The following is a 22,825-nucleotide window of genomic DNA, read 5'->3' on the forward strand; positions in this document are numbered from 1 at the left end:
AACAGACTGGTAGTATTAGAGACAATATACTAATGTTAGTTCTGGGGTGTGTGCTCAGTTTGCTGACTGCAAACCAGTGTCTTCAAGAACAAAGAACACAACCAGTTGTGTTCAAGAAATAACTGGATGTGGCCCTTAGTGCTGTGGACTAGCTGGCAAGGTGCTGATCAGTCAAATGTTGGACTCAGGCATCTCAGAGGTCTTTTTCAACCTAAATGATTCTGTGATTCTGTCTTTAGGAAAACAGCCCTTCAAATGGAGCAGAAGTTTTATTTTGAAATCAACACGAGCTTTTAAGACCACCATCTTCTAGCAACTTGAGCCAGACACCAGGTATTTTAACATCAAAAATTTACCCTTGTTTCTAGCGCAGACAGTACACTAGTTGGCAGAACCTCTAATTAAAAATGTAGATGTTTTAGGCCAATGGTAGCAATCGTGCAACAAAAACATATCACAGAAGACTGTGGATTTCATCAAAAGGTTAGAAAACTAGAGTTTCGTTTACTGGCATTTGACTTCAGCTGTGCCAATACTGGCTTTAAGCAACCTGAACATTAAAAGTTCAGCAGTAAAGAACATTACATGCATCTCCCTCCCTAAGCAACATTTTCCTCCTCTTGTACAAGGAAGGGGAGCAATTTAAGAGGAATCTGATTAGGCCAATCCAGAGCCATCCTGCAAAAAGTAAAGCTATCAACAGTCACTCTTAGTAAGTGAAGAAAGATGCTGACCATGCAATAAAAAGCTTTCCTGATTGATAGTAAAGCATCTGACACATTTCTCCTTTTCCTCCTATGCTATAGTCAAGTTCCCAGATTTCTAATCTCCCAGGAGAAATCCACAATCCATTCAACTCAAGACTTGGACACCAAATGAGAAGCCACATAAGTATCTTGTAGGCAACATGTCTTGAATCATATTGTAATTGGACATTCTGTATTCTGGACCCCCTGCTCCATACACAGCAACTGTGCAGGGTTACTCAAAGAGAAGGTCTTCATCCTTCTCTTCTGCTAAGAGATTGGCTGGTTCAATTTCCCCACCAGCAGCCCTCCGCAGCTCCCGTTCTTGATCAGATTTTTCTTTCAATACTTTTTTCTTTTCCTGGATCTTCTTTAGCCTGTGAAGAGAAATGCGGCTTATCCGTGGAACAAATACGTTTTCATAAAACAGGCTAGCAATAAAGGTGCCATACAACCTGGATACGATAAAGCTGCCTGGAAAAGGTCCCTGGGAAATAAAAATTCTGTAACAAATGGCAAATTTGGCAAAATGGCAAAAACAAAAAAGGCTTTTATTGCTAGCTGCTGTAATTGAAAAACTTCATCCAAATTGTAAATTATATCCTTGACCCTAAACACTGCTCTGTTTGTCTTTAATGAAATTAATTCCTCTTTTGTTCATTTCAGGTTTGACATTTTTTACTTCACGTAGCCCAGAACGACCTCTCTAGCAGAGATGTCCTTAAGGCAGAACACCTCAGTGTACTGTATCACATCACTCCCTCTGGAAGAATGATGACAGCTATGTGGTAGGGATACATTTACAAGTTTCAGACAAATAACTGCAGATGCCCAAGTGCCCAGCTCTGGAAACTCAACATGCAGTAAGAATGAGGTCGTATTTAACAATGTTTGTTGCCAGATGTGGTGAACAGGTCTCCCAAGTCCCTTCTGAGAAATGCTCTATTTCAGAAAGAGACCAGTCTAGCCTAGATATTTACCTGTAGAACTCCTCTCGTTCTCGTTCGTCCAGTTCTGTGATGATATAAGAAAGAGTACGCTCGATCCTGGGAATAATCACTAAAAACATGAACAAAGGAGTTTTTGGACTGCTGTTATATTAGCCAGGAAGTTATATAATGGAGTTCACAGATGTTTGAAGTCAATCTACTAGTTATTTTGGCTAGGGGAAATTTATGTCTTTCATGGAAGATCATACTATTTTCTGATGGACGAGTACACAGAATTGTTTTCTTTAGTAAGTCCAGGACTAAGCTAAGACTCTGAAGGTCACAAAATCTCCCACAGCATCTTCTTTTAAAGATGCAGTGAAATCAGCAAGCACTGATCCCTCATTGTTGATAAAGTTCCTTTTTCTCGTGGAAGTGGTTAAAAAAAAAAACTGCAAGAGGTGGGCAAAATTTGAACGTTCTTCCATCACATTCTTTCAGAAATTTCTGTTCAGTATAGCACTTTTACTCACAGAATTATCTCAGTTTAAAAGAGCCATCATGAAACAAATATTCAAATATAACACTATCACAAAGGAAGAGATAAGACACTAAACACAGCTTTAACACCCAACTGGACAAGCTATGTGTCAGAATCACTTTTTGAAAGGAGAAAGCTGTTATCAGCACTACCAGTGTTATTTGGAAGGCTGCAGAGGAAACCTTTTCTAAGTAAAATTCTCTAGAGTGGTGATAAGCTGCAGTTAAGGCCTGCATGTTCAAAGGAACCAGTCTATGGAAAACAGTACTGAAATGGATGGTTTAGAAACACAGACTGAAATAAGTTATTGCATACATGCAAAGATGATTAAATCTAAGCTATCAAAACTTAGAAAGGAACTTGAAATAATCAAGTTCTGCAGCAAAAGGAATCACAGCAATATTCTGGTTGGAGTAGTACTTAAGAAATGGCAAGAATCAAATTTACAAACAAGAACAAGAAGGATAAAGAATTCACATCAAAGAAAAATACCTGGGTATTGACATAAGGACTGTTCCATCCAAAATCAACAAAAAGTCAACAGCTCCTCACTGGGCACCACTATTACAATTTTAAAGTTTATTAGAGTGATTTAAAGTTAAATCTATTTTGAAGTTATTTAAAGTTTATAATGCTATCTATTGGAATACCTTAACACTTAGAAACATACCTTTTGCTTCTAGTCAACAGACCTGACCAATTAAACCAAAGTCACTAGCAGAGACTCCAGAATGTGTTTGTGAACCTTTCGTCCTATAGGTTCTCAATACGATTTCCTGTTTACTTTATGTTTGCATATTTATTTCTCTCTGTGTACTCCATTCCACTGGGCTTTTAATTTCTTTTCTTTCTTGCAATATGTTTCATTGTAATGCTTTCTAGAAAGAGTTCTTGAACTGCTTAGAAATTTTACTAACAAGCAAGAGGTCAAATGAGTGGCTTCCATGACCCTGCTCCTTATTTTGCATGGAGACAGAAAAATGTTATGCATTCCAAGTAGAAAATACTCACCATGTTCAATTGCATTCACACGTCTGTTTGTTATTTTAATGGCTTCATCCAAAGTAATAAAGGAAGTCTGATGGAATGGGATTAAATAATTAATACGTAACAAGATAAATTCAGCATTTTGATCAATTCTATACAGAAAACTGAAAGCCAAGTCTATCATGTAGCTTAACAGACTATTTCCTTGAGAGAAGCAGAATTTTTTTTCTACTAATGTCACTAGCACACTGCACACTGCACATCAGCAGTTACCCACTCTCCAAAGAAAGTTTCTTCCTAGTATTAAGGAATAAGGAACTTCTTCGAAGTGGTAATATAACTGATATAACATGGTTGAAAAAGGTTTGCAACTTTGTACAGCACTGAGACTAGATTATGCTACAATTACTGAAACGTGTTACTTTCAAAAAAGTGAGAAATCAGTTATGCCCTTCTGTTTTTCTTCCCACCAACCTGTAAGGAGGCCAGTTCCACAAGCAGCTCCACAGCTTTGGCATAGTTCCTCTTCAGCTTAGCCAACTGTTCTCCACCTCTGGCCAAGCCAGTCAGCTCATAGCCTGAAAAAAAATAACTTTTGTTACTATTGTTACTATAGTGTTTTTTACTAGATAAAAATTAATAATTTATAGCGATACGAAGAGCTCAGCAAGTGAGAAGCTAAAGCCTTTGCCTATTAACAAATTATCTTTATAGTGGTTTATATTACTACAGATCACTGTTGTGCATGTCCACAGTAAGACTCAGCGGTCTCAAAATCCAGTACCTCAAGAAAAGTCTTCTCCTCATCTGAAAAACTCGCTGATTTAGAAAAGTAAAATCCACTATAGCCCTTCATAATCCTTCCATGTCACAGGAACAGGGCAAAGCATCAAAGGAAGGAAGTACAGCCACGCCTATGATGTAAACTGACTTACCACCATCAAGACATGACAAGTATTTTTGTATTAGCATGGAATTGCTGTAAGTACATGCAAGACACAAAAACCATTTGGTTTGTACTTACTGTCCCCTCCTTCCTGGTAATGCTCAAAAACTGGCAAGGTTACACCTGACAGGAGTGAACAAAAATGTAAGAGACATAAATGGCTATAGATTTGTTAAGAACAAATCACTTTTACCCCCATTTGCTTCCAATTATGTAAGATTATTTTTCAAAATCTTCCTATATAGCTTGGAATGATTAAGTCATGCTGGTGCTCACATATAACATGGAACTTCTGAACTGTGTTGAGATCACAGAGATCTAGACCCTGAAAAATTCAGGGAAGTATTCCAGTGTGTTCACTTTTATTATGTTTGGTTTATATTTATGTTCATTTTTATGATGTTTGGTAATGTATTCCCTTTGCTTAAGGAATATTTTATGCATTCAATAATCTTTTTTGTTTTCTTCATAGACAAGTATTGATATTTAATTGCCTGAAATTTATTTAATTTTGGCACTTAATTTCCCAATCTATTTTTCAGTAAAGCTCTACAGAACCTTTACTTTGTCCAAAGATCTAGAAATTGGACTGCAGTTTACATTCATTTAATTTTATGAGAGGTAAATAACTAAATTTAAAAATCATATGCTATATATGAAAAAAACCCTAACCAATTACAAGTGTTCCTACTGTTAGATAAATAAAAGAAATAAAGGAGACAGTGATTGGATACATTCCTGCATATTTCCAAGTCTCCTTCCACAATTCCCTTGAGTTGAAACACTCATGGCCTGGAAAAGTCACCTGCTACATTGTCTTTTTTAGCTCTGATCTTGACTTGTGCTTTGTTCACATTTTGGATCACAGTGGTACTGTAAGGAAGAAAACATAAATCTGAATCAGGAAAGCTGAAGTGGTTCATTAAGTCACCATAATATACACGATGAGGCAGTTATCAAATAGCTGTAAAGACCTGGAAATTGTTGTCAGCTCAGTTCTCCATGCAATTCATTGCACAGACTTTGAAGCTAACACAGAAGCTTTGAAAGAAAAAGGTTTCCAGCAATGTTTGGAAATGTAAAAGACACAGAGTGTGTGAACATAACTTAAAAAATATCTTAGACCAAGTATATAAAGCATAGCTAAAACTAGCCAGTTATCTGGCAAATTATTTTATTAACATCGAGTCTAATCAACCCGTGAGACCTTTTTCCCAAGAAAAGTCAAGAAATCTCAAGGCTTTAATGCAGACCACGGCCACAACATTTTGTTCCTTTTAGTTTGTATGTATTTGTTCTTTCAGAACATCGGTGAGTATGTTTACCCACTGACTAGGATATTAAGAAACCTGAGCTTGTTCAACAATTCATCTTGAAAAATTCTGAAGTATCTCAAGGTCTTCCAAGAACAGGTCACTGTGGCGAACTCTTCTGCCTAAGTGCAGTTTACTTAACAGGGTGGAATCTGACTACTGTTTATAGCTAAACACTGTGACTAGTTAGGACAGGAAACAGAACAGCATCATATCCAAATGAAAAGCCAGAAAGACTTTTCTTCAGCAGCACACAGATTACTCCTGTGTCTGATTACTCAGTTCTTCCCCATTAGTTGGTAGTACCATCAGCTGAATCATTAACACTTCTCCAACTTTATTTCACAAGGTCTATGGACCCTTGAATGAATTACACAAACACTCTAGACCGAACTGTAATTTATTAAAATACAAAAAAAAAATTATCCTACTGGAGGAAAAAGATTTGTTTCCCCTCTGGCATACAGCCCTCATGAGCTCTCGTGAGACAAGAGGTCAATGAGATAGAAGATTAGAACAACTGGTAAAATCACTCTGTGACTTTCTGGGAGAAAAGAACCCACATTACCTCTATCCCTCAAATTCACAAGCAAAACCGAATTAACAAATACTCCAATACTCCACTATAAATTCTCACTTCCCTGCATATTTGATTCCAAGCTGCAAAGTTCAACACCTTCTCAAATCAAAGACTTTTAGGTAAATTCAGTTGGTCTTTCCACTTCATTTAGCTTCCAATGGAGTCTTATGTTTTAAGCATGAAACTTATCTCTCTCCTGCAGCAATGTCTCCCACCTTTAGCTAAAAGAATTCAGTTCATCCTGTCCTACCTTGTTCATTGTCCTTTTTTTTTCTTTTTAAAGTGCATTTAAGAATTTTACTTTTTCCAAAAGAGAAAATAATAATTTTCAATCGCTCTTTCCCATGGGTATGACACCTGCAAGGTCAGCAATCCTCACCTGAAATCTCCTGCTGTAAACTTTGCCTCAGCAAGTGAAAAGGCAGCTTCTCTCATCACCTCACCCATCAGCATCTTAGTCTGTTAAAAAAATTTAAAAAAAAATAAAAAGGCAGGAAATACAAGGTACATCATTATTCCTTTTCCAGGATAAATAACTAACAGCATAATGAGAAGAAAACAGAAAGAAATTGAAGGGAGTGAGAAAGTCCTGTATGGATAGCTTACTATTAAACTGCAAATTGTAATTCCCAGGTGACTGGAAAAAAAAATTTTTTTCAGCTATTTCACTGATCCAGCAAAAGACTTGCCTTCTTCATAATCATAAAATTCTATTACATGGGGGTTAAATCACAACAGTAAAGTGGTTTATTAGGAAAGCACTCTTCCTTCACATGATATGGAATACTATGAGACAGGTTGTTGTTTTTCAACACATAGATGTATGCAGCTTTGTGAAGCTGCACTCTCCTCCTACTCCATTTTTTCCCAATTTTTACCCATATGTAGTCCTTGTAGCTAAAAACATGCTACTGAGAAACAACAGCCTTTGTATGTTGGACAATCTGTAGGAACAGAGTGCTGAGAGCTTTGCCTACAGCGTGGCAACAAAGCACTACTGCTAACCATGGATATTGCAGCAGTTGCAGCCAAAACAGTACAGCTAAAACCCATCTGGCATGGTGGAACAAAACAAGACATATTAGGCTCTACCGTGTACCATCTTAGATTTGTCATCTGTGTTGCAGAGGAAGAAGTAGGGAACAAGTTCAATCTGGACAAAACTTCTGCTCGCTAGTGTACCCAGTCATGCAGCAAACATTATAGATCTGCAGTGTACTCTTAAGCTGGATAAAGCAACAAAAATGGGGCTACAGAACATGTTAAAACCACTCCTAAACTATTTGGCAGCATGAGAGCAAAGTCCCTATAATGTAGAAGAGATGATAGGGAACTTGGAACACAAACCAAAGCAGAACTTAAGACTGTGTGGAAAGAGGTGAAGAATATTAACTCTTCCAAAGTTTCTATATCACTGCAGCCAAAAAAACCCATAATTCTGCTCATGTGTCCTCAGTAGTCTCACTTCCGAAAAACAGGTTATCCACCAAGTTGTCCTACGTTCCAGCCTACCTAATGAAGTGAGCAGAACAGGAATGCAAAACTGACCAAAACAGACAGATATAAATAAAGCAAGCCAAACAAAGAAAAATTCTAATTGACCTACCTCAATAATTTTCTTAAGGATCTGCCTGAATCGAAGTGTCAAAGCATCAGATTTTTTTTTCAAGAGGTTACGACCTGTTTGGGCTCCTTTTAAACGAGCCTTCATGATGGTCTGAGCCCTGTTAAACAGAGGAATAAATAAAAATGTTCTGCATCATCTGAAGGGATTAGGAAAAAAATTTAAGCAAAGTTTTTTGCTGTGGATGTGACTGAAATTATGAAGCAATCAAGAAACATCATTGCAGTAGAGCAGGTTGGCCACTTCAGAATAGGATTTAATATTCTCGTTTGAAATCAAGAGAATTTATTATATTTATCTTCATCATCAATGAGAACTACAAGGTTATTATCTGCAAAGTCAAAGATCACAGCAAATTGATGAGACATTTTTCAGCGATTCCATAATAGGAAATAAGAGTTTTCATTTTTCTTTATGTCTTACAAGTACCAGAAATCAAACTACCCCAAAAGCCCACTGTTAATATGACACTGGCATTGCTTTTAAGTTCTTTTACTACTATGTCACCTTCTCAAAAGCAGACAACACAGCAAATTCTTCATGTGACCATAACTGCTGATGCTGTGTTCTGATTTTATAGAGCAACAAGATACAGCAGTTGTACATTCTTGTTTGAGGAAAATCAGAAAGTACAATGATTCCTTATCTTCATATGCTGCATAGGAGATTTACAAGCTATTTAAGACAATCAAAGGCAGCAACAATTGAAGAGGTATATTAGTGAGTTAGCTGTAGTTTTGTATATCCTTTACTACCAGTAGCACTCTTGAAGGTTCCTTGCATCAAATTATGCACTGAAGAAGGATCCAAACCTTGCTTCCCTCTCTGCTGTACAGTATCTTCAAATCTGAAGAATCTTTTTGATTTAAGTTAACTAGAATAGCAGGAGCTATACTACAAAAAGGTCAAGCTGTGCTAACTTAAGCTACCACTTCGTACATGCAGCCACTGTGCACAAAGCACTCGAGCCCTTATTTCCACTCTGACCTTGGAAAAAGTAAGAATAGTTAAGATTCTATCCACACATTACTGTCCACACCTACTGGCATGTGATGAGAATAGCTCCATTAACATCTACTAAATACTTATAACTGAAACCCACAAATACTTTATGAATGTTTATGATTAAAAACAATCAGAGTAAAAAGGCAACTTTATACTTTTCCAATCAGCAGGTGTCTTGAACTAACCTTGAACTAACTTGTTCCTGCTGTTCACCACCTGCCAGAGACTGGCTGGCCTTCTAGTTTGAGCAAGATTTCACAGGCTCTGAGAGTGCACTAAACAATGTCTTGTTTACTCTCAAAGAGACTGAGCAGTTTCTGGAACTGATGATATCCCGCACAGAAGAGGCTCATATCAGCAAGCCACTTCATAAAGATTAAAAAAAAAAAAAACACCAACATCCCCCCCAAAAAAGCAACAACAAAAAAAGCAAACCTTGTGAAATTCTCTTCTGCCAGTTAACAAAATTAATTGTTGCAAACACAGGCCATCTGTATTTTACCGTTCTAACTTACATTCCTCTGGAAACACCAGCCACATTATTGGTCTGTTACCTCCTTTGAAACAATGCTTGTAAATATTAAGCCTTTCTACATGACCACCCTCCTGCCACAGTGGCGTATCAGCCCACAGAACCAGATACCTTTTAAAAGCAACTGAAGTGCCCCCTCTTGGACGTGTAAACTGAACGAAAAGAGCACTACCAAAGAGCAGGAGTGAGACCAGATGACTTAAGTGTATGCAATAATTAATTTCTGTGTATGTAATAGTTTATTCCTGAACTAAGTTTCAAAACAGAACCTTTACCATGGAATGTACTAATCTTTCCATATAAACTGTTACTTTATATGTCCTGAGCTTACACACAGGGGAATAATTATTATTTTACGTTTGAGGTTTTCTGTCCTGCAAGGCATGTTTTTATGAAGATTACATGCAGGCATCAACCCACTTTTATGCAAGATTTGAAACAGTCTTTCACCTTAAAGCAAAGTCTTTCTGTCCTGGAGGGTTCTAAAGAGAAACTGAACAGCATTATTAAAACGTCAGTTTTGTTCAATTGCTTGTGTTCGTTCCAGCGTTGGCAGCTTTGTAAGCCTTGTCAGGAGACATATGATCTAATGACAAATAGTCTGCTGTCAGGATCTGGAAAATTACCTGACTGTCCGCTACACTTTGAGCATTTTACTTCCTTCTTCTTTTTTAACACTTCATGGCCAACCTCTGGCACAGCAGTATCGTCTGCTGCAAAGTTAATGGAAGCTATGGCTCGATTTGTCCATTTTCCCCTTACCCACGCATTTTACAAAATGTCCTTTTTTAAATCAGGTTTGCGTAATGGCATGATTTTAAATGCCGCACCCGGCACCTTTGTGCCGGACCCGGCCACGGCCCTCTGAGGGCTGGCAGAGCTCACGGGAGCCCGAGAACAGAACCTGAAGGAGAGAACTAAGGGCGGCCTCCGAGTGCTGGGTCGCAGCACCGCGGGGGGAGCGGGCACACACCGGGCGGAACGGCGGCCAGCGCCAGCCCCGAGGGAAGGGAAGCCCCGAGAGCCCCGCGAGCCGCCCCGGGCCCCGGCGCTGCCCCGGGCACGGCCCCGCGCCCCCGCCGCCTCCCGCCCGGCTATCGCGGCCCTCTCGGCGGGCACTCACATCCGCGAGGGGAAGATTTCGATGCGGTCCTTGCCCGACATGACGGCGGCGGGGCCGGTCGGGCTGTCCCGGCTGTCGCCGCTGTCGCCGCTGTCCCGGCTGTCGCCGCCGCCGTCACGTGACGCGGCCCCGCCCCCGCGCGCGAGGCAGCAAACCCGGATGCCCGCGCGGTCCCGCGCGCACCGCCCGCCGTCACGTGCGGCCCGGGGCCGACGAGGAGGGGACGCGATTGGCTGAGTCCCCGGCTCCGCCCACCGCGCGGGGGCGCTCGAGGCGCTCGGCCCTTCCGCCTCGGCTCCCCGGTGCCGGCGGTGACGCTTGCGCAGTAGTGCGGCGGGGTACGGGCGCACGCGGCGGCAGCAGCGGGGCCAGCGCGGGACCCCCCGGGCCGCAGTCACAGGTACCGAGCGCGGGCACCGCGGTCACAGGTACCGAGCGCGGGCACCGCGGTCACAGGTACCGCACACGGGCACTGCACCGCGGCACCGCCCGGGCGGGGGCGGGCCGGTACCCGCGCAGCTCAGAGCCCGGCGCGGCGGGCCGGGAGCGGCACGGCGCCCGGAGCCCTGCAGCCGGCGGGGCCGCGTGTCCCCGGCCTGCCCAGGCCCCTCTCCGGTGCGGCGGCCGTGGGGCAGTGCCCGAGTCGGTGGCGCTGGGCAGGGCTGGCTCGGTTCCCCGCAGGGTGGCTCGGCCGCCAGGGCCGAAGCCTCGGCCGAGGCGTGTCCAATGTGGAGGAGAGAGGATTTCCGGGTCCGGCGCGCTGGGCGCAGTGCTGCTCCTGGGAACCTTCCACAGAAGGCCGAAATAAAAGCCTTGTGACTGTGGAGAGAGGAGTAACTGTGGCTGCAGAGAGTGCTGTGTGAGCAGGGCGGTGTTTGTCCGCCCTCGCTGTGGCCCGGCGTTGTTCTTTGCAGCACAGCTTCTTATGCATCCTTTAAGTACCTGTAGGATTGAGCAGAGCTGTATTGAGGGGACTAGAGAAGAGAACTGTAAAGTTTTTATTTATTTGTAACCTTGGAGTTCCATGTTCAATTTCAAATTATATCAAGTTATACAAAACCTTTAGAGGAGTGTTTTTATAATCTTTTCCCAGTCTGTATTTCACCTTTCTGAAACATAAGAATGGACAGCGTTCTGAATTGTGTGGCCGTGTGTATGGAGCATGTGGCATTACCATCCTACTCTGGTTTTAAACTTTTGTATAGCTAGGAAGCATTGGTACTGCTGTAAAGATCAGGACTAAAACTTCAAAATGGTGACTACAACAAACCTTCTGAAGGAGCGATGCATTTGACTCCGCTCATACTGCTGTAGAAAATTTTCTCTGTGAAACTTCGAGGCATAGACAAGAAATTGAACTAACCTCATTAGAAGTTTAAAAGCATGTGGATTCATCAGCAGAAAAGTGAAACAGTTTAAGCATTCCTTCTTACCGCTACTTGGTTATGAAGTGTTATTTCTGCACTTTTTTTTTTTAATGTATAATGAAGGAATCCTGGTTTTTTCAGGTACTTTGGGGTTTTTTTTCCTTTCCTCCTGACTTGCAGTCTGTTGGGGGCGTCCTTTTTTTTTGGTTTTTAGTACTTCATTCAGGCTAGGCTAGTTCTGTTCTGATTAATGCCTTGTTTTCTTTGCTGACAGTGGGCCTCTGAAGCAGGTCTTACAGGATTATCCCAAACATCTTGTGTTGAGTGTAGAAAGTCATCCTCTGGAGTCTGCTCCTCCTCAGTATTACAGAAACTTCCCTCTGCCTCTTATTTTCTTAGCCTCACATGCTGTCTTATTATGGGCACACAATAACCTTCATGAGCACTGCAGGCTTCTTCTCTCCCGTGTCCTTCTGCTCTTACAAGCCAATTGAAAATGTTACACAACCTCGTGAATTTAGATGAGTGCAAGTGCCACCTTTCCACCACTTGAAGCCTCTCCATTGTACTGTGTTTAGGTAGTACAACAGTTGAAATGTATAATGAGGTCTGGGCAGCAAGCTTTTTTTACTTTAGTGCAAAAAATTTAGCATCTTAGCAAATGCTTGTGGTAGTACTACTTAAAATACAAGTTAATTTATTATGTAATTTCTGTTAAAACCTGAGCAAAAGGCTAATCCTGATTTGCAATCTTTTGTGTCAGTGTTGCTCTCTGTTCTCCCCGGTCCTTGTTGATTTGTTGCCATGTTTGTAGGAGAAAGCAGTGATGTGCTGTGAAATAAAATCTTTGGGTTTTGTGCTTGAATTCCAGAATGCCGGGACTAAGCTGTAGATTCTACCAACATAAATTTCCAGAGGTGGAAGATGTAGTGATGGTCAATGTTCGGTCCATTGCTGAAATGGGAGCCTACGTCAGCCTGCTGGAATACAACAACATCGAAGGCATGATCCTCCTCAGTGAGCTGTCCAGGAGACGGATTCGTTCCATTAACAAACTCATCCGCATCGGGAGGAATGAATGTGTTGTGGTCATCAGGGTTGACAAAGAGAAAGGTATTTGGAGATATTGTGGCTACATCAAGATTGAATTCATAGAGACAAATGCAGATAAACTAAGCAGTTTAGGTATTTGGGGGTTTTACCAGAGCTACTTTTTTTTAGGGCACTTAAGCAAAATAGACCATCATTGTGCCATCTGATACCGGTGGTCATTCTTCTGTTCCTCTGTTCTTTGGGAATTGGGTTAATGAAAGTGATTCATGTCAGTAAAGATTTGCTCAACTGGGTCCTCACCAGCTCAGTAAATGAACCAAGGTGAAGTGAAATTTTCTTTTGATATCTTCAAGTCTTATCTGAAGAGAAGGATCGAGCATATGCTGTAGAGATTAAAAATCTAGTTGCTAAGCATATCCTGTTCATTAACAAGTCTCAAACCTTGTCAATAAAATAGGTGACAAGTATGTAATTACTGTGCCACATTACCTCTGTAGGGTGCAAGCTGAGATTGTACAGGCTACTTTGTCTCTTCCTGTCTTTCAATCGTTTGAATCTTTGAAGAATTTTTAAAATATATTTTCTATTTAGAAGATGTTGGATTTTGATAATACAGTTCCATGCAATCTCTAAAATCTATATCCAGGTATAAAGAAATAATAAAGGCTGAACACATCTCCTAGGAATGTTACTGTTGGTATGATATTTCCCAAGTAATAGGCTTTTCTAGAATACTTCTGAAACTACAGTTAACTCTGAGATTAAGTAATAAATGACAGGATAGGGAAAAGCAGAGAGGAAAGAAAGACAAGCATAAACTTATTTCAGACAGATCTGAAGTGAAATACGTTTCCCAGCATCTCTAATGAAAAAATACTTCCTTTTACAAATTAATGTTATACTAACAGAGAAACACATCTGGAACTCACCTAGTGGTCTTCTATTGAATCTGTGGAGGAACATACAGTTTGTGAGAAATAGGTGAAGGCCCTTTCAAATTTAGGAAAGGTGGTTCAAAAGAATTTTTTTCATGGGCATTTCTCCCAAAAGGCTATCCAAGAAATTAGTCAGAATTTCAGGCCAAGCCTATTTTATTAGGAAGTAGTTCAGAGCTAAAGAGGTGGAGTGCCAGCTTTGATTGAAATTGCGTTGAACACTACAAAAATATGCATTAAATTTGCTTCTTTGTGTTCTGCTATGTTTTTTCCCCAAACTGTATGCAGCAAAGTACAAATGGATCGCAGATTACTGAGATATTATGAACATTTATTCAAAGTCTGCAGAGAAAACATTAAGGCAGTAATTAAAAAAAACACCGTACAAAATATTTGCTATTTTAAGTATTTGCAGTTGAAGGAAAAATGTTATATCCTATTTGGATCACAGTTAGTTCAAATCCATTGATGTTTGGGCTTGTTACTCTCTGTAGCAACATATAGAGATAGTGTAGGCAAGGGGCAAATCCTGAGCCAGAGTGTTGGTTCTCTATCAATTTCTCTTGAAGCAGTCAGACTTAGTTTGCACAATGGCTGACACTTTCAAAATTGTCTTCCTCAATAGGTTATATTGACTTGTCAAAAAGAAGAGTATCTCCAGAGGAGGCAATCAAATGTGAAGACAAATTCACAAAATCAAAGACTGTAAGTTGCCTGTCTGTATTCAGGCACTGTGTATTTCCCGCTTCTTTCTTGAATGACCAAAATGCACAGCCATAAGATAGTATGAAAATAAAGTATTGCTCTCATGTATTAGGCATACTCTAATTCTCATTTACCCATGCAAGGATATATAACAAGTTCATCTGTCCATGAGTTCTGTAGTAAGCTGTTTTTTAATTAATTAATGAATAAATCAAGAAAGATGTCAGTTGAAAATTTATGATGTAAAGGGGTATATTTAAATGATTATATTTAAACCCAAAAGTATATGTTGGTTTAGCACACTGTGGGCAACTATTTATTGAAAAGACATGCACGTAATTTCAGGCTCCCATCCTTACTGCGGTGTGGTCTTAGCACTTCTGAGCAGAAATTTTTTGTCTGCTTTCAGTATTTGTTTTGGTTTTAGTAACACTCCTGTGTTTCAGGTTTACAGCATCCTTCGCCATGTTGCTGAAGTCTTGGAGTACACTAAGGATGAGCAGCTTGAGAGTCTGTTCCAGAGAACTGCCTGGGTATTTGATGACAAGTACAAAAGACCAGGATATGGTGCTTATGATGCATTCAAGCATGCGGTCTCGTAAGGACACCTTTTACACTTCAAGGGGCTTATTTCAAATTGCAGAGGTGTTTCCTGAAATAAAACATCATCACATTCTTTTGGATTGTTTTTTTGGGTTCCTTTCCCGGAGTCAGTGTTGAGAATATACTGGTCAAGTAAACCTAGTAAATTTTTGTATCAATCTTCCAGTTGCTTATTGTAGATTTCTCCGTCTTATTGATTTTTTTCAACTTCCTGATTTTTATTGCCACAGATGAGTCTGTGACAGTTCTAACAGGAAAAAGCATTGATTTTGGTTTGTCTGTCAGAACTTGTCTGTCCCAGGCACATTTTATCAGAAATATGTAGCTCTGTGTCTGAAGATATTTCTGTCTGGGGCTAAGATTGTCACTCTTCCACTGCCTGTGCAGTGAAAGAGTGACAATTTCTTTTTCAAATGTGACAGGCTGGCTCATTACTTCTCTACACTTCCAAACTTAAAGAATGGGATCATGAACTTAGAAATGGAAATATTAGCAGAAAGAGATGGAAATTGTGATGCTAAGGAAATATGTAATGAGATAGATTGCTTTTATATTTTTAATAGTCTGATATTGCAGGGTTTTTTCAGAATTAAAGTATTTGGTTTCCCTCTAAAGAATCTATTGTGAAATTGTCAATCCGAAACTAGATTTCTCAATAAACATTTTTAGTTTTACTGTTTTATGCCACATGCATTGGAGTTGAACACTAGGTGGCAGTAATAAAAGTTCCATAAATTGTGTTGACTTTAGGAAGTAGGAGAGCACTTGATAGTATTTTTAAATAGCTTAAAACCATCTCTGTTTTGGAGGAAGAGACAGCTTGTGTCCTCATTTAAACTGTGTTTTGTTTCATATAATAATACTTTTCTGATGAGAACAAATTTACTGGTAAAGGGCAAATCTGGATACATTACTGTAAAAGGAATTCCAGATAACTCTTACTTGATAAATATTTAGTTAAACACCTGTATACCAGAAGAAAAAAAAACCCCACCCTATAGTTACACTGGCTGTTTTAGCTTTTCTTGTACTCAGGAAAATTCCTGAGCACAGGCCTTTTGTTGCTCATTTGCTTTCAGTTTGGAGCACAAACTTCTGAAGCTGTCTGTTCTCAAAACATCTTTCCATCAATAATGCCTTAAGACTTCTGACAATGGACTGCAACTTTTATTTGTTCATGTTGAGCTCCTACATAAACCTATAACAACAGAGAAGAAAAATGCAATATTTCTGCCTTCTTGTTCTTGCTGAAGTGCTGTGTGAGGTTTAGCGTTCCCTCTAAGAATTTGACTTACTATTCCTTTCTTGGGGATTAGTGTTTGGGGGTTTTAGACAGCAAAAATTGAAAAGTATATTTACCTTCTGATTAGTAAAAGATTAAACATTGAGGACCTATTTGGTGAAAGCCTACCAAAAGCTTATGGAAGTAACTCAAGGATTTAACAGGATAGTTTGTAAATAAAGCAGAGTTTGTATGTCACATAAATTGCTTCTGCCATACAGGTTCATATTTTGATGTGTTAAACCTGGGTTCCTTTTGCTTGTTTGGCCCTTCTACTATCTTTATGGAGTATACAAAAACATGAAAGATGATGTTGTATTAGCAGCAAAGACCAATCTCCATTACTGCATCTGGTTTTTGGGCTGTTTTGTTTCATGTTTGCCTCGTGGTAATATTGTTGGTGATCTGGTATTTTTTCCAGAAAACTGCAACTCTTGTCTCTGCGGAACAGCAACAGTTTTTGTGAGGAGTTTTTTGGTTATGTTCTCAGTTTCAGATATATTTGGGATAAGTTTAATGCAGCAATAGAAAATAGACACCACTTCTTCAAACAAGAACTGCTAATTTATATTGGTAAACAGCAGAGGAGTTTGCTTCTGTGATCTCTGAATTTTAAAGTATTAGCTTGCAATTTAAAAAGCCTTTATCCTTTCTTTAGCCAAGAATGTAGCCAGCAGATAAGTATCTTTCTGTTAAAAAGGAGTGCAGAATAACATGGAATGAGTATAGGTTACTTTGTAGAATATCAGCTATCAATAGATACTTGTCCCATTCCATGTATCATGTACAAATGGAGGTGGACAGAAGTCATTCCTTTGCTTTAAAAAAAGTTTAAAATCATTCAGATGATTCCTTCCGGGAACAGATTGAATAAGGTACTTGTCTGCTTTGTTTGCCAATAGAAAATATTTTGAAAATAGATGTGTTTATTTTCTTCCAGTGTTTCAATGGGCTCTTTAGAAACTTCCCTGTTTTCTTTGCCTAGTGGGTATCTAGGGTTATTCGCAAGAATATAGAAATAGTACCAGAAGTTAATGTTGTGTCATGTTCCACTTCAGTATAACTTCTGTAACACTGCTTTGCTTGGCTCAGAGACCCTGCAATCCTGGATAGCCTGGATCTGACAGAGGAAGAGAGACGTGTATTGATTGACAATATTAACAGACGTCTGACACCTCAAGCAGTCAAAATCCGAGCTGGTGAGTTCTTCCCAGATGCTTATTGAACACATCTTGACACTTTGTTAGTGTATCTTGTCACAAACTATGAATTCAGTTAAAACTAGTGGTTTGTAATGCTGATATTTGAGTGGAACTGTTCAGAATTAAGACTCCTTAATCAAGGATTGCTTTCAAAATGTCTCAGTGGGTTCTACCCCAAAGTACAAGGTGATTTGGCTTTTATTTTTCCTCTGGAACTGTGGATTCCTTGGGACACAAAGTGCTAGTCATGACATAATGTAGTTTGTCATACTGCATTGGCACACAATTAACTTAAATATTTTATAGTTATTACTGCATCTACAATATTCTTTTTTGTTATTCAGAGTTTTAAATTAATTGTTTCCTTGACAGGATGATTGATCTCTGTCAGCACAGGTACAGTATATATTTTAGCTACTTGTCCATGGGCGTATGAAAATGGTATTTTTATCTGGTTGATTGCAAAAAATTTCTCTGGTATTTAATGCTTTTATATCTTCATCTCTCTGTGTGAAATACAGAAGCATTCCTGTTGAATTTATTGGATGAGAAGTGACTGAATGTCGGTGTATAAATTTATATCTTGGCTTTTCAAAGCACAGTGTAAAATGTTATATGTCTGAAGAATGTATGAAGACCTTTACCTCAACTTACGAATCAAGCCAAGTGTAGTACCTTCCTCAGATTTGGGAGCTACTGAGACTCTCATTGTGGATAAACACTGGTTGCTAAAAAGATTTAAGGTTAAAAAGCTTTAAAGATTTTACAGCTTTTGGTAACCTTAAAGTTTCATTATTTGTATTTCTCTGTCCTAGATATTGAGGTGGCCTGTTATGGTTATGAAGGCATAGATGCAGTAAAAGAAGCTTTGAGAGCAGGCTTGAACTGTTCCACAGAGAACATGCCCATTAAAGTAAGTGCCAGTCTTAATAATGGAATCAAAAGCAAAGTTTTCTGATGCCCTCAGGTACCAGTAGCATGCAATTGCTCTTGTCTCAATCACCCAACTGAGCCTGGGGAACCATGAGCCTGCTTTCCAGTTCTTCTCTGGCAGGTCTGTAACACACTTCCTTTCAGCTGTGTGCTGACAGTTGTTCCTATAACTGTGCAGTGGCTTTCAAAGTTCTGGAAACTGTATTTATTCTGTTCAATTCTTGGAAATCTAGTATTGGCACACTACATACCTCCTGTTCCTTTATGCAGCCTTAAGTAGGGAGCAATGCATTTTATTTTCAGGTATAAGATTGTGTAAGAAAAGGAGAGTTTGCTCCACTTATGTTTGACTATTGACAGAATGGCTACTGTTGTCAGGCCTGGTTTTACTTCCCCAACAATTTGAGGACATTAAGTGTATTACTGAATAAGTTTTTTAAAAAACCCTGAAAGGACTCCCTTCTTTGAAAATTATTTCTTATAATAGTTTCTTGTAATAAAAGAAAAAGTTTACTTATTCAGTCATCATAAGAAATACTACATGTTGTGACATCTTTAATTGTTTTATCGAAATAGACATATCAACATGTCATCTTTGGCTTTGTTACTGAGTTTGCTTTTTTCTCCAATCCCTACAATGTGATAGATTAATCTGATAGCCCCTCCTCGTTATGTGATGACTACTACAACATTGGAGAGAACTGAAGGGCTGTCTGTTCTGAATCAAGCCATGGCTGTAATTAAAGAAAAAATTGAGGAGAAGAGAGGAGTCTTTAATGTGCAGATGGAGGTAAGAACAAATTACATTCTAAAATATAATTTTTTTCCTTGCAGTATTTCTAAAGTAGAGCAAACCAGTAATGCTACAAGAAATTTTAGCAAAAAAGTATTAAAGAAAAAAACAAGCCTGAACTTCCATGTTCCTTAAATGAACAAATGACCAAAAATTTTAACTTTCCTGGGTTTTATTGTATGACTTCAGGATGTATTTTATCTCTTGCTTTTTATGTAAAATCAGAGTCTACAAATACATGTGATGTTTCTTTGACTGTTTGCCATGTGTTTTGATTTGGTTTTTTTCAGCCTAAGGTGGTTACTGACACAGATGAGACTGAGCTTGCAAGGCAGTTGGAAAGACTGGAGAGGGAAAATGCTGAGGTGGATGGGGATGATGATGCCGAGGAAATGGAAGCCAAAACTGAAGACTAAATGTTCTGGAATACTTAGAAGAGAGACCATGTGAAAAATTAGAAACCCCGTTGCAAACACTCTGGACTAAATGTTTTCCAGTATTGAAAACTTCAAATGCAAATACTTGAAGTGTTTTACTGTTTTAAAAAGACCAAAATGTAAAAGGCTCTTCTAAATAACCTTTGATGCAACAACTTACACAAATTGAATCATTTGAAAGGAAGGTTCCTAGTCACAGATCTGTCCAGAAGGCGTTTGCAGTCCCATGCTTAACACTTGCATACATAAAAATTCCTAATTGGTGATTACAGTTCAGTGCATCTGTTAATGATCTGTCATGGGAGCAGCAAAACCAAGCAAGCTGAACAGTTCTATTAAAAATGTATTTGAGCAAATATTCAATAAATTTCTGGGCTATGTAACTCCAAGGCTTTGGGAATTTTTCTCTTCTTTTGTCACATGGCCTAGAGTGGTATGAATATAAAACCTGGAACAGTACAATCAATGGGTGACTCCCTTTTAACATTGAAAGGTCTTACTTTTGTTTGCTTTAAATCAAGCCAAGAATGAGTGGAACAAAATGTTTGTCGTGCAAGTTTGTCATCTGCATTTATGGACTTAGAACTTGAAAAGTTTGAAAATAGCTTGTTACCATTCCAATAAACATAGCTAATAAATGAAAAAGTATGTATACTTGCACTTTGCTCCTATAGCTGAATATAGCAGGAACTTTAATGAACTTAGTGATACTTCAAAATGGGCAGCACTGTCTTGTGAGCTCACTGCTGCATGACCTTCAGTTCTGCCTACCCTAAATCCCATTTATACTGGACTGAACTGTTCACTCTAGAAACAGTCTGTTTATCTTCTCTGAAGAAGAGAAACAAGATGTGCTTTCTAAATTGGAATCTACAAAAAAAAATTAAATCCTGTTTTCCTTGTCAGTGGTAATTGAAGTGGTAGAGTTGGGGCTTGTTTAAGTAACCTTTCCAAATTGCTAAATTTTTAGATGTGTTTATGTATTTTTCTTTTACTGTCATGTCACATGTTGCCCATCTCCTTTTTTTCTCAATATTTTATGCTGCTAGAGGAAAATGCATGAAAAATGAGGCTTTGAGCCTTAAATAGGAATTTTTAACACTGCCACAGTACAAACAATATAATTGCTCTGTGGTGTTGGCCACAAAAGGCATTCCCAAAGGGCATATATACTGCAATCCATGCTGAGGTATCAAGGAAGTTCACGTGTACCCAACTCGTAATGCAAAGTCAGGAAGGTTAAATAACTTTCAGTCTTCGCAGAATGTTGGAAAATACTTGAATGTGCCATCACAGAATGAAGTAACAAATATTTTTTTAATGGTTATTTTCTCAAATTTTCTTTTCAGCTTCTGTGTATGACAGCCTTGTGATAACGTAAGTTTCCTCTTTGAACAGCTCTTCCAAACTGTGCCCATTTGCTAACATAGTGATTTGACTTCTATTAAACACAATAGGTGGGTACTCAGACTAAATAGCAAAGTATTTTAAAACTTTAGTCACCATGCGGTCTGCATGCCAAAATAATGCTGTAAAGGAAAGCACTGAAAAAGGAGCCACGTGTGCTCCAAGGAAGCAAGGAGTGCTATCAAGGGATTACAAATGTTACAATTTCTAAGAGCTGTTTCAGGTGCGTTGATAGCTGAGCACAGTTTCCGTCAGTAACTGAGGCAAAAGTTTACTACATTTTTTTCCATGGCTTCCAGAGCCTGTCTAATTAGAGCTGGAGCACTCTCATGGGCACAATTCTGTGTCAAGTTTGAGTGCCTGAAAAAAATGACCAATATGATGAGGGCAGTAACAAAGCAGGTTCAAATAAATGCATTTCAATCACTCACTATCTTGACAGATAAAACCAGGCTCTCCTGATTTGCTCTCCTGAGCAAATTTTAACCAAGAAGCTCAAATAGAAGACACAAGACAACCTGGTGAATCCTTCTCATGCATTGCAGAAGCTTGAAGGAGGAGATGTAAGGTGGGTGTTCCAGAGGCCTTTCAGCCAGAGATGCGTAAGGGAGTGCTGTGGGTCAGCTGTGCTCCATCACTGAAGGATCATTAGAGATGCTGAGATGATACCTTCTATCTCAACCTCTATCCTTCCTATTTATGGAACTGCCTTTGCTTACCAAGTGCTTAAAATAAGGGTCTGGGTTTTGTGTGAATGCCTTTGTTGAGTTGCTAAAGCTGGGTAGCACATTCCTGCTGCTCATTAGCTGCTGTGCTGTTGACTCAGTTGTAATCACAAGGCCAAGATCGCCTACACTTGTGTAGTCAATGGACTAGCCAATGGAAAAGTACAGGTATACCTGTAGGCAGGGCTTGGCTTGATGTGTTAATTGTAAGGATCTCAGCTTGACTTTCATACCCCAAATTAATTTTGTAAGATTGACAGCTTGGGAAGAGTTTTACTTACAACATCTAATAAGGACTCATTAATTCAGGAAAAAAAAAAACCTAAACAGGGTTACCAGCTCGCAGTCCAGTAACGCACATCCCAGTATCCTGTTTCTGGTGAGGGGAAATAGTGGCTGAAGAAGGGGTGCCCTGCTTGCTTGTGGCTGTTGTGATTTGTCTGGTTTTTAATACAATGACAATTCCTTGCTTTTTTTGTCTCTGATTCTGCCCCCTGGGTTTTTTTCTTTAGGTGCAGTGGAGCTAGCATGTCATTCTTCATAGCAGAAGCTGAACTTTGGGATTTGATTTCTGATAGGGGTTTTTTTGTTTGTTCCAGAGCCTAGACAATTAAACCACTGTTTCCAAACACTCCTCCTTTCTACAGTTGATTTTAAAAGTGCTGTTACGTCAGAATTCTTTTGAATGCTTGTTTTCTTTCACTTTTATCTAGAAATGTTTCATCATTCTTTGTTTTGATGTGGTTTGTTTTCATCATCTTCCACCCTTAATCCACTAAGGAACTAAATATTTAATGGAGTTTACACTGGAGGGCAAAGTCCTGGCACCTTAAGAAGCTGGTTTGAAAAAGCTGGTGTAGGCAGTGCCTCCTGTGACACAATGCTGGACACAGAGCATTGCAGAGCAGGCGACGGAGGTTTCCTTTGGGCAGGGTCTCTTAATCAGCTGTTTGTAGCTTCTTAAAGGACAACAATTCTGCCAGGTCAACCAGCTGAAGTAGCACAGTCTGCACTCAGACCTGGCTGCTCCTGCCCGTCTCTGGAACCCTGACTAGCT

General features: G+C 39.4%; 2 protein-coding genes across 3 annotated transcripts; one reads left to right on the forward strand and one right to left on the reverse strand.

Annotated features, from left to right (window-relative positions):
- Positions 1 to 250: 250 nt before the first annotated feature.
- Positions 251 to 10,478, reverse strand: ATP6V1D (ATPase H+ transporting V1 subunit D). The gene is made up of 9 exons (XM_050334998.1): positions 10,327 to 10,478; positions 7,649 to 7,766; positions 6,422 to 6,501; positions 4,955 to 5,022; positions 4,228 to 4,272; positions 3,678 to 3,781; positions 3,228 to 3,294; positions 1,727 to 1,805; positions 251 to 1,123 (listed from the first exon to the last, which is right to left on the reverse strand). Exons 1-9 carry the CDS (start codon positions 10,365 to 10,367, stop codon positions 982 to 984), a joined length of 744 nt encoding a protein of 247 aa, XP_050190955.1. The 5' UTR covers positions 10,368 to 10,478; the 3' UTR covers positions 251 to 981.
- Positions 10,479 to 10,603: 125 nt separating this feature from the next.
- EIF2S1 (eukaryotic translation initiation factor 2 subunit alpha) lies at positions 10,604 to 20,025 on the forward strand. Of its 2 annotated transcripts, XM_050334996.1 has the most exons (8): positions 10,604 to 10,726; positions 12,565 to 12,806; positions 14,307 to 14,386; positions 14,833 to 14,984; positions 17,364 to 17,470; positions 18,289 to 18,386; positions 19,053 to 19,196; positions 19,490 to 20,025. In XM_050334996.1, exons 2-8 carry the CDS (start codon positions 12,566 to 12,568, stop codon positions 19,613 to 19,615), a joined length of 948 nt encoding a protein of 315 aa, XP_050190953.1. In that variant the 5' UTR covers positions 10,604 to 10,726; position 12,565; the 3' UTR covers positions 19,616 to 20,025. The 2 variants fall into 2 exon arrangements, with proteins under 2 accessions (XP_050190953.1, XP_050190954.1); XM_050334997.1 differs by lacking the exon at positions 10,604 to 10,726 and having other exon boundaries at positions 12,561 to 12,806.
- The last annotated feature ends 2,800 nt before the right edge of the window (positions 20,026 to 22,825 follow it).

Source organism: Myiozetetes cayanensis, unplaced genomic scaffold, assembly GCF_022539395.1.
Source record: "Myiozetetes cayanensis isolate MyiCay16 unplaced genomic scaffold, myiCay2020 scf6-25, whole genome shotgun sequence".
Lineage (NCBI taxonomy): Eukaryota > Metazoa > Chordata > Aves > Passeriformes > Tyrannidae > Myiozetetes > Myiozetetes cayanensis.

Bases quoted from the DNA above. Each gene is read 5' to 3' on its own strand.
- ATP6V1D (XM_050334998.1), bottom strand. From the start codon at position 10,367: ATGTCGGGCAAGGACCGCATCGAAATCTTCCCCTCGCGGAT. The intron at 7,767-10,326 runs GTGAGTGCCCGC...TCTGTTTAACAG, and splicing joins GAAATCTTCCCCTCGCGGAT to GGCTCAGACCATCATGAAGG. The intron at 6,502-7,648 runs GTAGGTCAATTA...TTTTTTTAACAG, and splicing joins TCCTTAAGAAAATTATTGAG to ACTAAGATGCTGATGGGTGA.
- EIF2S1 (XM_050334996.1), top strand. From the start codon at position 12,566: ATGCCGGGACTAAGCTGTAGATTCTACCAACATAAATTTCCAGAGGTG. The intron at 14,985-17,363 runs GTAAGGACACCT...TGCTTGGCTCAG, and splicing joins GCATTCAAGCATGCGGTCTC to AGACCCTGCAATCCTGGATA. The intron at 17,471-18,288 runs GTGAGTTCTTCC...TCTCTGTCCTAG, and splicing joins AGCAGTCAAAATCCGAGCTG to ATATTGAGGTGGCCTGTTAT.